The 17,501-nt window shown below is 37.8% G+C and overlaps 1 protein-coding gene across 6 annotated transcripts in view; it reads right to left on the minus strand.

Moving 5' to 3' along the window:
• Positions 1-12,268: 12,268 nt before the first annotated feature.
• The window catches only part of tbc1d1 (TBC1 (tre-2/USP6, BUB2, cdc16) domain family, member 1), a 39,710-nt gene continuing 34,477 nt past the window's right edge, over positions 12,269-17,501 (minus strand). For 5 of the 6 annotated variants that reach the window (XM_047816110.1, XM_027134943.2, XM_027134936.2 and 2 more), the window contains 3 exons: positions 16,538-16,707; positions 14,772-14,948; positions 12,269-14,151 (listed from right to left, as the gene is read on the minus strand). In XM_047816110.1, the coding sequence (XP_047672066.1) occupies positions 13,969-14,151; positions 14,772-14,948; positions 16,538-16,707 (530 nt within the window). In that variant the 3' untranslated portion in view covers positions 12,269-13,968. Of the gene's footprint in view, positions 14,152-14,771; positions 14,949-16,537; positions 16,708-16,799; positions 17,028-17,501 lie in introns of those variants that run through there. The other variant, XM_027134942.2, reaches the window with a different exon arrangement.

Below are 17,501 nucleotides of genomic sequence, written 5' to 3' on the forward strand. Positions count from 1 at the left end.
AATAATGTGAGGACAGAGAGCAAGAATTGCTTTATAGCAGGTTGTGTGTTTGATTGTTGGTGTGAGACAACAAAGATAAGGAAATAATAAAAATCTAATGATGTAATCAATCCCTGATACTGTTATTGTTCTTGAGAAGAAACAGAAAGACGTTTAAATGCTTCATGGATATTTCTTTTAGTGACTACGACATGCGGACACGTTACACACACGCAGTTCACATGGCTTATACAGGTTGTGTAGACAGACATCCAAACATACACACAAACACACACACACATACTGTACACACCTCACCTCCACACACACAACCCATCTCTACACACAGTCACACAAACACACCACATGCACACAAACACACCACATGCATATACACAAACATCACATACACACAAAGTTCTCATGTTACATGTCAGTTTTGTCTGGACTGTAACAAAGCAGTGTCATGTGAAAACATGACACTGCTTTGTTACAGTGTCATGTGAAAACATTGCCTAGTTAAATTTCTTTCTTCTTTGATTTTCCAGGCTGAACATTCATGAAATCTCCAACCACCCAGATTCATCCGCTGATTTATTTCTGATTCCTGTCTTCAGCTGACAGAAGAAGAACCTGACTTGCTCGCCCAGAGTCTGTGCTGTCTGAGATGCTTTCCTGTTCACCTCGGTTGTAAAACCTCCTTCCTGTCGTTCTCCTCCGTCCCTCGCTGACCCTTTTTGTTTTCCACAACGTTCCATACAAACACATTTGTGTTATTTGTTACAAACTCTGTCATTCCCTCACTAGCGTCTGTCTCTAGCTACGATATAAATGCTTATAAACCTACAAAGAAGGAACTCTGGCTCTTTATGATGCTTTGAACATCCAACACACGTTAACAAGGTGCTGTTAAAGCATGATTACAAGTAGAAGTATAATTTTTTACAGAAACCTGCACTTTTTTTGGTCTGCGGTCTACGTTACATCCGTCTTAAAAATCATTCAACCTTGTGCTGGAACTTACTGTACGTCCGAGACTTTTCTACATTCTGGCCTTGTGACAAAGATAACTGGAACAAAAAACACCTTGGCACAAAAAACAAAACAAAAAAAACCTGTCCTGTTTTAGCAGGTAATGGCAGGCCTTAAGAATCTAATAAGTTCTCATAAGATTTTCTATAAAAACTGTAATGAGCTCTGTTGTTTTATAGCGTAACCTTTAAGTCAGCATAAGTCAACATTTAGTCAACGTTTATTTAAAACCAGATTTTTCATTTAATGCCACTAAGACGATCGAACCAAACCGGTCCAGTGACAAATTTAACAAACTCCCCCCAAAAAATAAAATACTACAAATTCCTGGTTGAGGGAAATGTGATATTCTACATTCAGATGTACAGATAGTCAACACAAAAGCTGCTCATCAGCTTCTGAGGAAATCTGAATGGCAATGTTGACTTTACAGCTGCCTGTCCTTCCTGGATTTAATACCGCACACTTTAACTGACAGAAAATAAAAAGCAGTTGACATACAAGAGGAAAAACTCGACTGAGTGGAAAACATTCTGAAGATATTCTTATCTTATCTTTCAATTTTATTTATTTTTTTCATCATAAAATGTTTTATATTGATAGAATTCAGCCAAATTCCAGGCTAATCGGCAATAAAAAGAGCTAATTTAAGTGTTATAAATCACTGGCCGTGTCTTATTTTTAAATGTTTTTGTAGCTCATAAGCATGAAGGATTTGTCAGTTTAACATCAGAGACTTCTTTTAACATTACTCACCAACATTACTCAACACGTCTTGTGTTGCATAACCGTGAAGAGCCATTCAGGTCGTTCTTTACAACTGACCTTTTGTACTCTGCTATGTGTTGATATAAATGTGAGAGTGTACAATAGATATGATAGTGTATAGTGGATGTGAGAGTGTATAGTGGATGTAAGAGTATATAGTGGATATAAGAGTGTACAATGGATGTGAGAGTGTATAATAGAAGTGAGTGTGTATAGTGGATGTGAGGGTATAATATGTGAGAGAGTATAGTAGATACGACAGTGTATAATATATGTGAGAGTGTATAGTAAAAGTGAGAGTATGTGAGAGTGTATAGTAGATATGACTGTACAATATATGTGAGAGACTATAGTAGCTATGACAGTGTATAATATATGTGAGAGTGTATAGTGGATGTGAGAGTACAATATGTGAGAGTGTATAGTAGATATGACAGTGTATAATTTATGTGAGTGTATAGTGGATGTGAATATAATGTGAGAGTATATAGTAGATATGACAGTGTATAATTTATGTGAGAGTGTATTGTGGATGTGAGAGTGAACAATGGAGGTGAGAGTATAATATGTGAGAGTATATAGTGTATGTGAGAGTATAATATGTGAGAGTATATGGTAGATCTGAGAGTATAATATGTGAGAGTATATAGTGTATGTGAGAGTATAATATGTGAGAGTATATGGTAGATCTGAGAGTATAATATGTGAGAGTATATAGTGGATGTGAGAGTATAATATGTGAGAGTATATAGTGGATCTGAGAGTATAATATGTGAGAGTATATAGCAGATGTGACAGTGTATAATATATGTGAGTGTATTGTGGATGTGAGAGTATAATATGTAAGAGTGTATTCAATTCAATTCAAGTTTATTTGTATAGCGCTTTTTACAATAGATATTGTCTCAAAGCAGCTTTACAGAACATAAACACAGAGCAGAAGGTAAACATAATTAATTTATAGCGTGTATAGCGTATAGAGTGTATAGCGGATGTGAGAGTGTATAGTGGATGTAAGTGTATAATATGTGAGAGTATATAGTAGATGTGACAGTGTATAATATATGTGCTGGTCATATAATTAGAATTTCATCAAAAAGTTGATTTATTTCACTAATTCCTTTCAAAAAGTGAAACTTGTATATTATATTCATGCCATGTCATCTGCTGGTGTTGGTCCACTGTGTTTTCTGAGGTCCAAGGTCAATGCAGCCGTATACCAGGGAGTTTTAGAGCACTTCATGCTTCCTGCTGCCGACCAACTTTATGGAAATGCAGATTTCATTTTCCAACAGGACTTGGCACCGCACATAGTGCCAAAGCTACCAGTACCTGGTTTAAGGACCATGGGATCCCTGTTCTTAATTGGCCAGCAAACTCGCCTGACCTTAACCCCATAGAACATCTATGGGGTATTGTGAAGAGGAAAATGCAATATGCCAGACACAACAATGCAGAAGAGCTGAAGGCCACTATCAGAGCAACCTGGGCTCTCATAACACCCGAACAGTGCCACAGACTGATCGACTCCATGCCATGCCTCATTGCTGCAGTAATTCAGGCAAAAGTATTGAGTGCTGTACATGCTCATACTTTTCATGTTCAAACTTTTCAGTTGGCCCAGATTTCTAAAATCCTTTCTTTGTATATGTCTTAAGTAATATTCTAATTTTCTGAGATACTGAATTTGGGATTTTCCTTAGTTGTCAGTTATAATCATCAAAATTAAAAGAAATAAACATTAAATATAGGCTATCAGTCTGTGTGTAATGAATGAATATAATATACAAGTTTCATTTTTTGAATGGAATTAGTGAAATAAATCAACTTTTTGATGATATTCTAATTATATGACCAGCACCTGTATAGTGGATGTGAGAGTGTATGGTAAAAGTGAGAGTATGTGAGAGTGTATAGCAGATGTGAGAATATAATATGTGATAGTGTATAGTAGATATGACTGTGTATAATACATGTGAGAGTGAATAATGGATGTGAGAGTCTATTATGTAAGAGTGTATAGTGGATGTGAGAGTATAATATGTAAGAGTCTATAGTGGATGTGAGAGTATAATATGTAAGAGTGTATAGTGGATGTGAGAGTATAATATGTGAGAGTGTATAGTGGATGTGAGAGTATAATATGTGAGAGTATATAGTGGATGTGAGTGTATAGTGGATGTGAGAGTATAATATGTGAGAGTGTATAGTGGATGTGAGAGTATAATATGTGAGAGTATATAGTGGATGTGAGTGTATAGTGGATGTGAGAGTATAATATGTGAGAGTGTATAGTGGATGTGAGAGTATAATATGTGAGAGTATATAGTGGATGTGAGTGTATAATAAGTGAGAGTATATAGTGGATGTGAGTGTATAGTGGATGTGAGAGTATAATATGTGAGAGTGTATAGTGGATGTGAGAGTATAATATGTGAGAGTGTATAGTGGATGTGAGAGTGTATAGCAAGTATTAGTGTGGAGCTGTTATCTATACTGTATGATGATAAAGAAGGATTCAGCTCAACACTATATATAATGAGACTTACAGTTCTGGATCAGGACGCATCTCTCTCTCTCTCTCTTTCTCTCTCTCTCATACATGAGCTTTCTTTAACAGCTCTAAAGGCTGCTCGGTTTTTAACACAATCAATGAAATAGACATTTTGTGTTTATCAGGCGATGATTTGTGGAGGAACTCAGGATTTCCTTCTTACTACTGTGGAAAGTAGCAAAGGAATTAATTTGTAGCTCCTTTATCAAACATTTCCAAAGTGAACATTAGGCGTTAACCCTGGATTTGGCAGGCGTGCTGGTGTTAGTTTACATACCAACCCATCCCTCGTTGCAGGTAGGTCATGTGACCCACACTAGCACACTGGCCAAACATTATATAAAAGCTGCAGATGTAAACACTCCGTCATGTATTTACCCAGAAGCTTTCGTTACACCCATTCGGAGCACGGTAGTTATTTTTACACCTGGTGTACGATTCTGACGTAACGACTGATGATTAGGAACCTGAAAGACGAGCCATAATCATAATTACAGTTCATTTAGCTTTGGGTTTGCTTTCCCTCTGGGATAATAATCTTTTTATATCATCAAGCCTTTTATTTGTACAACATCCTTTAGATTCATGTGAGTCATTACCAAAGTGTGCTGTAATTCCCTCCACTTTTAGCTAATGATTACATAAACGACTGATTAAACAAAATTTTAAACGGTAATAACGATTCATTTCGAATGGCTCTGGATCAAAAAACATAAAAAAATAATAAAAAAAAGTAAAAAAATGTTTTAACCTGAGATCAAGGATTAGCTAATATAACGGTGAACATTTTTTAAAAACCGTTTAGAAACAATTTTTCACGATTCTTACATACGATCCATACGATTATAATTCACATTCAATTTACAATTTAGAGTCATGAAATTTTTACATAAATCATAAATGATTCATTTAAATTCAGATATGAATTTATGAGTTTCAAAATAATTAGGTTTTACTATTTGCGATTTTTTTTGTTTAATTTTACGATTCACTTATTTTCATGTGAATTTTGAAAATATATATACTTTCACCTTTGACTTTTACAACCGATTCATTTTCCACCCAATTTGTACAAATGATTTATGATCTTTTTCCACACGTGACCGTTATATGATTCACTTCATTGACTTGTGTTTCACGTGATTTTCACTATATATATATATATATGTAACACTGATCGTTTCTGTTCACCTGATTGAATTATGATTTGTTTATCTTCCCACACAATTTTTACACGCTTTATATATTTATTCTTTAATGAGTTGAACATATGCTTCTTTCATTTTCGCGCATAAATTTAATTAAATTCTTTCTACTAATTCGCATGTCGATTTAATTCTCAGTCACAATCACACGATTTCATGTTTTTATCTGTATGTACAATTTCTGGGGATTTCCAGAAAACGTTTTGAACTTTAGCACTTTGACATCATCACAATGGGAATGTGTGTGATTTCACATATTAAATAAATAAAGCCAGGCCACGCCCCCTAACCAGAGTCTGACAATTCTGTAATTCTGCGGAAGAACATGACTCAGCTTACAAAGTGATGCTCAGACTGTTTAGCTCTGGGGTGTCCTTTTGTTTGTGAACTAGCGTTCGTGTGTGTTATGCTCACCTCACAAACCCGACCTGAAGAACCAGACAGCAGAAAACAAACACGTTTCAGCTGATAGACTACAAGCACAAGCAATGTATTTCTGAAGCAGTGCCTTAACAATGTGTCTGAATCACTGGTTTGAACATTGCTACTTTAACAGATAAGTAGAGACATGACATGAGTTTAAGGAAGCAGAAGAGTTGAAAAAACCCCTGAATAGTAAACACTTGTCTCCTGATATCTCTTCATCTGTAAGTATTAGTTCAGGGCTAAAAACAGAGCAGGGCGGACAGAGAGGCAGGGACGGGTCAGGCGCCACATTTTGGGTGGGAACGAAGCGTCCTGCCAAGACATGTCCCTGAAGCCTCACACACACACACACACACACACACATACACACACACACACTTTATAATACACCAAGAGGCTTTTCAAAATAGGCCAAAGCAACAAGGGAGATTTGGGTGTGTCCTGATAAGAGAACAGTGTGTGTGTTAAACATTTCCTCCATGTGAAGGACTGCATCCTGACCATCTCGTGTGTGTGTGTGAGAGACTAAAACTCTCACTGCACTAGACACTCGTACTAAATCACACGACACATTAAATACTGTGAATATTATAAATAGCTGGATTGATAAACTTTTCTCTAACTGCAGCTCTGACTGTGTTTACAGTTTTAATCAGTGTTGAATAAAGTACTAGAAAGCAATACTTGAGTAAAAGTACAAGTATCGTACTAGAAAAAGACTTTGGTAGAAGTGAAAGTTGCCTTTTAGAATATTATTCAAGTAAAAGTCTTAAAGTATCTGATATTTACTGTACTTAAGTATTAAAAGTTATTTTCTGATATTTAATGTACTTAAGTATTTGAAGTAAAAGTAAAAAGTAAAATTTCAGTGATTTTCAGTAGGCATAAGAGCACGGGTTTTAGGGTTTCATCTTTAGGGGTTTTAGCCCTCAGTGAGAATATAAAACAGGAAGAGTTTAATATTATATATTAAATATTATATATTATATATTATATATTATATGACTACATAGTAAGCCAAAAGTTATGGTATTATTAAATGGCAAAAGTGGACACCAAAATTTTATGCATGATGTAATGATGCCAGTCTTGAATCAGTTCATGTATGTGTGCATTCTCTACAAACAGTGAGTCCAATGAATGCAGTCATTAATAAAAAAAATATTCACGACAAAGACCAAATCAATAAATGTTATTTTTTATTTAGTATTGATATTGCATTAATATTTTGTTTGTGCTACAACTCTGGTAATAAGAATAGTGACATTACACTGCTTTTGGTTGCCGCCATTATAGATAAATGACTCCAGCTCTGACTGCACGTGCCTGTGCTTCTCCGTAGAGCGGACGTGCTTAATGCAATCTAGGAGCAGTGATTCGCCAAAGCTCCCTTTTTACAGTCACACATTTCTTCTGATTTTATTTTGTCGTAACGAGTAACGAAGTGGAAATATAAAGGAGTTTTTTAAAGGATATATATATAAAGGAGGAGAATTTGCCAAAGGAGTAAAAGTATACACTTTATCTCGGAAATGTAGTGGAGTAAAAGTGAAAGTTGACTAACTTAAATAGCGAAGTAAAGTTCAGATACGTGAAATTTCTTCTTAAGTACAGTAACGAAGTATTTTTACTTCGTTACATTACAACACTGGTTTTAATATCAAACATATCGGCATTTCCTGTCCGAGGTAAAAAACCATACGTTTTCAGGACAGAGGAGCTCAGGCTTCGAAGTGTTGCCGGAACACGACGAGCTGCAGCTGTTTGCTTGTCTTTTGTGTCATTAACCGTGAAAATGAGAAAAGAGGAGACTGGTGCCAGAATTACAGGTTTATAGCTGTTAAAAAAAATTCCTTTTTTTAATTTTTTTTTTTAGGAATTTTAAGACGCGAGTGAGCACGTGAAGGACGGCACTCGTGCTCGCAGCACGCTCATGCATTGTGATAATCACCTTAATACAAATAGTGACTTGGATAAATGTATGAACTCTATGAATTGTGATGCCAAGTGAGGACCCAGGAGTCATAGGAAAAAAAAGTAAAAGTGTGTAGAGACATCATACATCTTTATTATTACAATTATTCTAAATAGATGATATGCATATTAGCATAGAAAAAAAACTCTAGCAGAGGAAAATAAGACTTAGATTTTTTTTATTTAGTTTATTATTATTTAATAAATCAGCTTTTACAATTAACACATTTTTATTAACAATTAATATGAAAAGAACCAAATTGTGTTTCTCGCGGTATACGACTCGTACGCCGTTGTTTATCGTGCTGACGTTTAAACGCACTTTATTCTTTTCCTTTGCTGCTGTTGCCTCCTGTTTGTTCCAAAAATCTAGACTTCTAGATAAAATTGACTTTTGTGCTTAAAAGCAAATAAAACGAATCGATTAAAATGACACTTCATTCCAAGTGATTTAAATGTACGACGGTGGAAGAAGTTCAGAAGCACATCAGGTATGTGTGAGTGAATGACCTTACAGCTATCATTTCGTGTTATTGCTTCGGTAGATCTCCTGATGTGTGTACTTGAGTGCTTCCAGGGAAAACCTGGAAAAAAAAAACATTGACACAGAAGTGTAACTGTTCGTACACGCATCAGATCTACCGAAGCAATAACACGAAGCGATAGCTGTGAGCTGACTTGTTTTTGAGGCTGTGCGCCATACTCTCTACGTACATACTGTAAGAAGTCGTTGCTGGTGCGCTGCCCACAAACTCAACCCCCTGCTCAACAACAACAAACGCAGCCATGGAGAAAATTATTAGCTTCATCCTGGATACTCCAGTCTGACCAGTTCCAGGCACCAACTACATCTAATGTTTATTAACACAAAAAAAAAAAAAGAAAAAAGAAAAGAAAAAAAAGATGCCTGACGTCATTCACACCTCTGTAAGGTTTATCCTGTAAATTAGAGACCTTTCACACCATCTACTGCATAAGTCACTAACAGGCGGACCGCGGTCCTGGTCCGGACACCAGAAGCTGTCCAATACGGACCCGGACCTACAGCCAAAACAAAAGGCTATGATTTAAAACTTGACGGGACGCTTCTATTTTATCCGGTGTAGCTTTTGCAATCTTTACAGTAGTGGTAGTGGAAAAACGCACAGACCAATTGCATGCGAGTTAAGCCATCCCATGTGATACCACTTAGCCAATCAGTTCTGTGCATTCCTGAAGTAAACACTGCGACTCAACATTGCAAGACAGATGAGAGAGAATTAGAGTAAAGTTACACATGAAAGAAATATAGCGATATGTGTAGAAAACAAAGGGAGAGAAACAGTTGAGTGAGACGGAGAAAGGGAGAGAAGCAGACATGTGAAACGGAGACTGAACTCTGTTCACACTTCACACTAAACCAGTTTGTCTCATATGTTCAGAAACCAGGGCACTTATTAAAAGTGGCAATGTGAAACGCCATTATGAGACAAAACATAAAAGGTTTTGAACAAACGTTTCCACTCAAATCTGAAGATAGCGTCCCTGAGTCAGCTTTCCCAGGTCTGAGGGAAGTAGCCCTGTACATCCTAACCATGTTTGGCTCTACATACAACTGCGAGGCAGCTTTCTCTATAATGAACATAATCCAAACTAAATATCGTACCAGGGTCACTAATGAGCACCTCCACATGTGAATGAGAACAGCCCTGACTCCATTCAAGCCCAGGTTTAAAATCCTGCCAAGCTAGAGCTCAGTTCTCTCACTGAGATATAAAAGGGAAAGTTAAGCACTTTATTAAACATACACAATTTTCACATTTTATTTATTTTCTCTTATATTGAAATGTAGCCGTACTTTTATTTATTTAATGAGAGAACTTTATACATATCTACAATCATGCATACAGTATGCTCAGTTCTATGTTACGTGACGATAAATATTGTCAGAAAGTTTTTGAACTGTACTGAATTTATATGATTTGGCAGTCAGGTATTGATTGCTTGCAGATGTTGATACACCTACTAGGCTACTTAAATATATATCACACTAACTAGTTAGACATTATGATTTTTCGGACCTTTGCTTCAAGAAATTTTCTCTTACTGGACCTCTTTAAAGTTTAGTTGAATACCTCTGCTCTAGTGCATGTGTTAAATTTGACTCGGATCAAAGCAAAAGGGTTTCTTTTGTTTCATATAGTTCGCTATTTAGTTTAACGACGACAACAAACAAACAAGCATGTAGCTGTCGCTCAGTAAATTCATAATTATATTAATACAGAGCTGCAGCTCTGTTCTTTGTTTCAGTTTTGGAGAAGAAAAATTTATAAACCCGAAACTCACTACATGTTCGATTCACTCCCAAGTTGATTCTAACTCGAATCTCTTTTCAACTACAGTTGACTTCAACGCTCTGAGACCAGTCGTTCGACCTGTTGCAAAAGATCACAAATTCACACTCCAATGTCAACATGATGTGGTGGTTCGACCTCAGGAAGTCGTATTTCACTACTCTGACTTTTCACATAAGCGGTGAAGACCAACTTGACTCCTACAGCATCATTTATTCTGAAGAACCTTCAGTAATCCTCGTCAGGGTAAAGAACAGCAGGATAAATGCAGAATTTCCATTTACAATGTCGCTCACCGTCGTCTACACCGAGAATTTCAGTAATAACGACTGTATTAGTGTGCAATCGAACACATGATGTTGTTCCGGCGCTGACAAACGAGGACCTGCGATCTTCGGGAAAAACTTCAAAGCTGAAAAACTTTCCGAAAGTCTCATCGGCACAAAGCGGTCGTGTACGTCCGCGAACAAAAACACAACATTTATGACATAAGAAAGGGGGAATAAGGTTCTACAATGTGTCTTTAAAACAATTATTTGTGTTTTATTAATAATTATTGTGAATTCTATTGCACAATTCAAAAACCTATTTCCGCAACTCTTCCTACATCACACACAGACACAGATACACAGACACACACACAGAGACACACACACACTTCACTTATCAGTTATCAGCTTGTAAAATTGTTCAGACACGACAAGCTCTAAAATTTACAGCTAATTCGCCTTGAGGGAGAATCTTTTCCATGAATTACAAATTTTCACCTGTGTGTGTGGGAAAGTTTTCATATCTTGGCAGAGACCAAACATGTCCACAGCTATAGGAATATCTGGCTGTTTTGACCTTGTTGGTTTTTTTCAGGTCCCGGTTTGTCAGGTCCCCACTTTTCCCACTACAAGTATCAACATTTATTGGAAAAATCGAATTTAAAACAAAATGATTTATTTTGTTTAATAACCGAATGTTGCCGTTAGATTTAGGCATAGCAAAATATTCATAAACATACCTAATCATATCAGGTCCTCATAAGGGTAATAAATGTGTGTGTGTTTGATATAAATAAATCAGATCACAAAGGTGTGTTACCCTCATCTTGCTAAGTTTGAACAAGTTGCTCTCCGCTTTCAAAAACAAAAGCTGAATAAACTACCTACATGTTTAAACAGGATCAGGACCAGAGATAACACAAACTGTTCACATTTGCATATATTTGCATTTACTTTTTTCCAATAGACTTTCTAAGAATTAGGTCTTGGACTACGAATACCACTAAAAATTGTAAAGAGAAAACATTCAAGAAATATAAAATGTGCTCCGGGAAAAAGGGAAGGTCTTAATACGTCGTTTAAAGTCTCCGAAGTCCGGACAAATCTTGGTTAAGTTCATTCCACCGCCCGGTTTGCCAGAATAGAGAAGAGTCATGATTCAGAGACAATGGGTCCGAGGCTCAGAGAAAAGGTTGAGTGAAAACCCATGTGAGGACTTGACCTCACTATATAGAGAGAGAACAGAAGAGGACCGAGTGCTGAGCCTTGTGGGACACCAGTAAAAAAAAAATCTGTATTTGAATCTCCTCACCAGAGCTTTTTTGATTCCGTTTTTACTTGATGATGGAAAATCTCCTTTCTTGTATAGATTTTATATTTGTGTATTATTTAATGTCTTTACAAAACTGAAGCAGATTTTAACACGTCCACCTTTTAAGCTCACTCCTTACAATGATCGTCATTAAACAGTCAAAATTTTAATCTAGACTAGATGAAGAAAAAAAATAAAAATATTAGATATAAAACATTTCTCACCGTGGTGAAGGACAAACTTTAGAAAATCACCTCCTGCACATTGGAACATTCCAGAAGACCCAAGTCTCTCTGGGGTCTTTTTTTTTACCCTCCTGCTGTTTGCTCTTGCGTCCTCTATCACGTCACCTAACCCTCAATTAGTGTCTGTCAAAACAGTTTGGGTTGAAAAACAACATCAGAGACAGAAAAGCCTTGTATTTACACACACACGCGACACATTCCACATCGTTTTAATGTCTTTGGTTCATTCAGTTTTGACAAACGTTTATACACACACACACACGATGCAATAGCTGAATGATACAATGCTAATCGTAATGTCCTGTGTATGTGAGTGTGTGTCACTGTAGCAAGGTAAGCTTCCTTTTACTCTGAAGTTCGGAACCTAGTGTTAACTTTGTGCTAATTTTGCTCTCAATTTGAACTCTTGGGACTGGACGTGCTGATGATTAATGTTTTTTATATTATATGTTATTACAACATTAGCGACCGTCCCACAACAGAGGACGAGAGAAAGTCCGTCCCCTTCCTTACTATGAACACGATGATCTATGATCTGAATTTATCCTCGTTTTAGCCCCACCCCTCAGTCTGAACAACGATCTCACACAGCTACCTCTTGTCCACATAAACAAAAAATTCTGGTACAGAAATTATTTAGACCTGCTTTATGGTCTGTATATATTTGCTTCTAATGAGCCAAAAATTTTTTTTAGAGCATTGTACTGTATGTTCGAGGTGGGTGTGGCCATTTGTCTACATTTTTTCCCCATATATGGTAAAGATGAACAACGTACAAAATGACAGAGCGCTCCTTTAACATCACGATTTATTCACGAGCCTCGATACACGTTTTTATCAGACGTAAAAAAACAACAGTTGTTGTTACAAAACAAATTGTCAGGGAAAACTGATCTGCACGTCCTGGGGGTGCGTATGTACCTCGACACCTCGACTCCTTCCATTAACTCCATTAAACATACACTCGGTGAAAACATTCCCATTTATATCAATCAGCTATTCTCGGGAAAAAAAAAGAAAAAAAAAGCAGAAGCACAAAACACGGCCGGCGGTCACGTGTCCCTTTATTGTTCGACTGACTGTTTGAATGTAGAGCAAAGAACGCAGAGAGTCATTGTGTGGCGACGTTAGCGTCTGGGAAAAGTGTGGTCTGGATTCACAGACGAGTATGGTGCATTGTGGGTATTGTTATTCAGGTAGATTCGTGTATCTGAAGGGCTGGGTGGCTTCGTCTGAAAACACACAGAGATTCCGTGTCTAGACAGAGACGCGCTATAATGAGAGTAATTATTATGACAAAAAAAAAAAAACAACTTTCATGTCTGGAAAAAATGGAAGCTGAAAAGAAAAGTCACGATTGTGTACATCTCATTTGTTTTTGTTTATCAGAGTAGAACAGCATACAGCAGTGTGTTTACATGAAATAAACACACAAGACAAAGGGTGCAAATACTTTACACACACACACACACACACACACACACACACACACACACACACACACACACACACACACACACATGCACACACAGAATGTGTAGTGTGAGTAACGTTTGCACTTGTTCGGAGTGAGCCGCCGAGTCAATCAGTGCTGGTGTTGTTCTTATGCCTTTAAAAAAAGTCCTTTGACCTTTAGGCACTTCCTATTAGGGAGGGTGGTGGTGGGGGGATTGAGGGGGTGTTGTATAGGGGATGAGCTCTAATCCAAAGGACACTTACTCACGAGTCTACATCCTCTTCCTTCATCCCACAGGGACAAATGCGCGTTAAACTTTACGCAACATATCGAAACTCCGCCCCCCAGGCCACGAGGTCTTGTCGTTTCTCCTGCTGAGGAAACAAAGGAGCGAGCGGTCGGAAGAGGGAGTCTATTAGGATGGAGCCCAGCTGTACTGGATGCCGTGGCTGGTGAGCAGAGCCTGGAGCTGGGTGACTGTGTGCTGCAGCTCAGAGTGCTCCTGCTGTAGGGACGTGAGCTCCACACGCAGCACTGACTCGCTCTGCACCAAACCCTCCACATGAGACTCCAGGAAACGGATCCTCGCATGGGCCACCTGAGAGAGAGAGAGAGAGAGAGAGAGAGAGAGAGAGAGAGAGAGAGAGAGAAAGAGAGAGAGACAGTCAGAGAGTGAGTCAGATAGTTGGGGGGGTCAGAGAGCGAGAGAGAGAGAGTCAGAGAGAGAGACAGAGAGAGGGGGAGAAAGAGTCAGAGAGAAAAAAAAAAGAGAGAGAGAGAGAGAGAGAGAGAGAGAGAGAGAGAGAGAGAGAGTGTGAGTGAGTGAGTCAGAGTGTGAGAGTGAGGGGACGAGTGTATTTTAAAAAATCAGGTATTTAAAAAATCATTAAAAATGAAAGAGAGAGAGAGAGAGAGAGAGTCAGAGTGTGAGATCGAGGGGGGAGAGAAGAGTATTTAAAAAATCAAGTATTTAAAAAATTATTAAAAATGAAAGAGAGAGAGAGAGAGAGGATAAGAACCAGAACAAGAAAGAACAAGAGAGTGACAGAAAGAAAGAGAGAAACACTGACACTAATAACCGTGATTATTACTCTAGGGTAAGCCAGCAGGACAAGACAACACAGGACACTGAAGTTTGATCATGTGTGTATTTCCAAGCAGACGTAAATGACTGACGTGCCTCAGGAAAAGAGGCAGAAGCGGCTTGTGATTGGTTACCTGCACTTCCTCCAGCAGGTCCAGGTTTTGTTGTCGCAGGCTGCCGTTGGTCTTCTCCAGCTGTGCAGCACGCTGTGATTGGCTGAGTGTGGATGGGCCATCGAGGAGCTCGTCCTGGAGCACGTGGTACTCCACCTCATATGCCTGCAGTTGCTTACTGATGTCCATCTCAAACACCTGCACACACGCACACAGTCACATTAGAAATTATGCACATCAAAGAAATCTGTGAGCAGGTGGAGCTTCAAGATTTGTTCCCATGACAACAGAAAGCAAGTATATATGTTTTGTTTTTTTTCTTTTTTGGGTTAACCAATTTTGAAAAATATATAAACACGCACACTAACACACACACGCACGCTAACACACACGCACATCAACACACAACCGCCATAAAACAAACAACCCAAGTGATGAGGTTAAGTCAACACTGCGGTAAGAGAATAAATTCAAATTCATGCAAATATACCTCATAATTCACACCTCGGGTGTGTGTGTGTGTGTGTGTGTGTGTGCGTGTTTTAAACAGAAACAGGCAACATGTTTTCAGCCAGTTGTTAAAACATGTTTCGGTAAATTGCACAAGAACATAAGCACAGAGCCATGCAGACATGTGTGCACACAGCACACACACGACACATACACACACAGGTGTAGATGGAGTTATAGTGACAATCCCTTAAGTATAGTATAGTAAACAATACCTTAAGTTCAAATTATCTCTACTTAATAAAATACATTTAAAAATTTTTCAAAAGACACAAATCATGCAGTCATGTCATCGCCGGTGTGGAATTACTACAGTGTTGTACAAATTACAAAATACTTCGTTACTGTACTTAAGTACAAATGTCACGTATCTGTACTATACTTCGTTATTTAAATGTCAACTTTCACTTTTACTCCACTACATTTCCTAGATAAAATGTATACTTTTACTCCGTTATATTTCCACTAAGCATCTTCGTTACTCGTTACTACAAAATAAAATCAGAAGAAATGTGTGTGACTGTAATAAGGGAGCTTTGGCGAATCACTGCTCCTAGATTGCATTATGCACGTCCGCGCGCGCTACGGAGAAGCACAGGCACCTGCAGCGTGCACGCGCTGTCAGAGTTGGAGGCATTTATCTACTGTATAACGTTAATCGGGGAAAGCCGCAAAGACGGCAATCAAAAGCAGTGAAATGTCACTGTTCTTATTACCAGAGTTGCAGCACAAACAAAATATTAATTCAAACAATCCATTAATTACTAAATAAAAATAACATTTATTGATTTGGTCTTTGTCTTGTGAATATTTTTTTTTATTAATGACTGCATTCATTGGACTCACTGTTTGTAGAGAATGCACACATACATGAACTGATTCAAGACTGGCATCATTACATCATGCATAAAATTTTGGTGTCCACTTGTGCCATTTAATAATACCATAACTTTTGGCTTACTATGTAATCATATAATATATAATATTAAACTCTTCCTGTTTTATATTCTCACTGAGGGCTAAAACCCCTAAAGATGAAACCCTACAACCGCCCCTCATCTTATGCCTACCGAAAATCACTGAAATTTTACTTTTAGTTCAAATACTTAAACATTAAATATCAGAAAATGACTTTTGATACTTAAGTACAGTATATATCAATTCTAGTACTTTATACAACACAACACTGAATTACTATGATGTTTTGAGAAACAATGAAAAATTCGCAGATACACACACACACACACACATACATACATACACACACACAGACGTACCTGCTTGATGGTTTTCTCCATCTGCACCAGTCCCAGGTTAGGCAGTGTGCTCTTAATAAAGTCCACAATGGACTCCAGATTCTCATGTTGCAGAATCAGAGGCTTGTGGCTTCCCAGAAGGCTTAGTGCCACCTTGAAGGTAACCTCTGACCCTTGCAGAAACAGCATGTCTGTAAACACACACAGTTCACGTTTGCTATTACACGCGTTGAACGTTACAGTCAGGTTTTTGCACTGGAGCTACGTTATTAATGTCACAAACCAATAAGGGAAGCTTGTAGCGAGGGGTTTAATCAAGCCTGAGGCCACGCCACCGCCTTATGTCTAGTTCCTGTGTGATTAAAAATGTTAGAGGCGAGTGTGTGGGGCCTTTAACTTTAAATCTGTAAGCTTCCATGAGAGAGAGAGAGAGAGAGAGAGAGAGACAGAGAAAAACAGAGAGAGAGACAGAGAGAGAGTTAGTTAGTTAGTTGCTATAATTTACTGCCATGTCAGCTACTGAGGCTATCTTCATGGCAAGAACGGTTAATAAGAACTAAAATAACCCAAGATCACAAAGAAATAAATATAGACAAATATAGACAACTTAAATGATTTTTTTACATTAATATATGACAGAAACTCTAAAACTTTTTCTGATGAAACCTTGTAAAATAGCTCTTTAAATGAATTGGCCTCATAAAATAACCTTCTGTGGTCATTATACGCAGGACAGTCCAACAGAATGTGTTTGACAGAGAGAGAGAGAAAGCCAGAGAGAGAGACAGAGAAAGAGAGAGAGAGAGACAAAAGCAGTTGCTCCTAAAGCCTTATGAGTGAAGCTTATGAACATGTCCGTAACGTCATCACTGTAATTGGAGTCATTATTATAGCACATAATAGTCTGAATTATTTCTACACGTCTGTCAGGTTTAACAGACCGACAGAACAAACAAAGCGACTGATGCTCTTTAAATAAATAACT

Source organism: Tachysurus fulvidraco, chromosome 7, assembly GCF_022655615.1.
Source record: "Tachysurus fulvidraco isolate hzauxx_2018 chromosome 7, HZAU_PFXX_2.0, whole genome shotgun sequence".
Classification (NCBI taxonomy): Eukaryota; Metazoa; Chordata; class Actinopteri; order Siluriformes; family Bagridae; genus Tachysurus; species Tachysurus fulvidraco.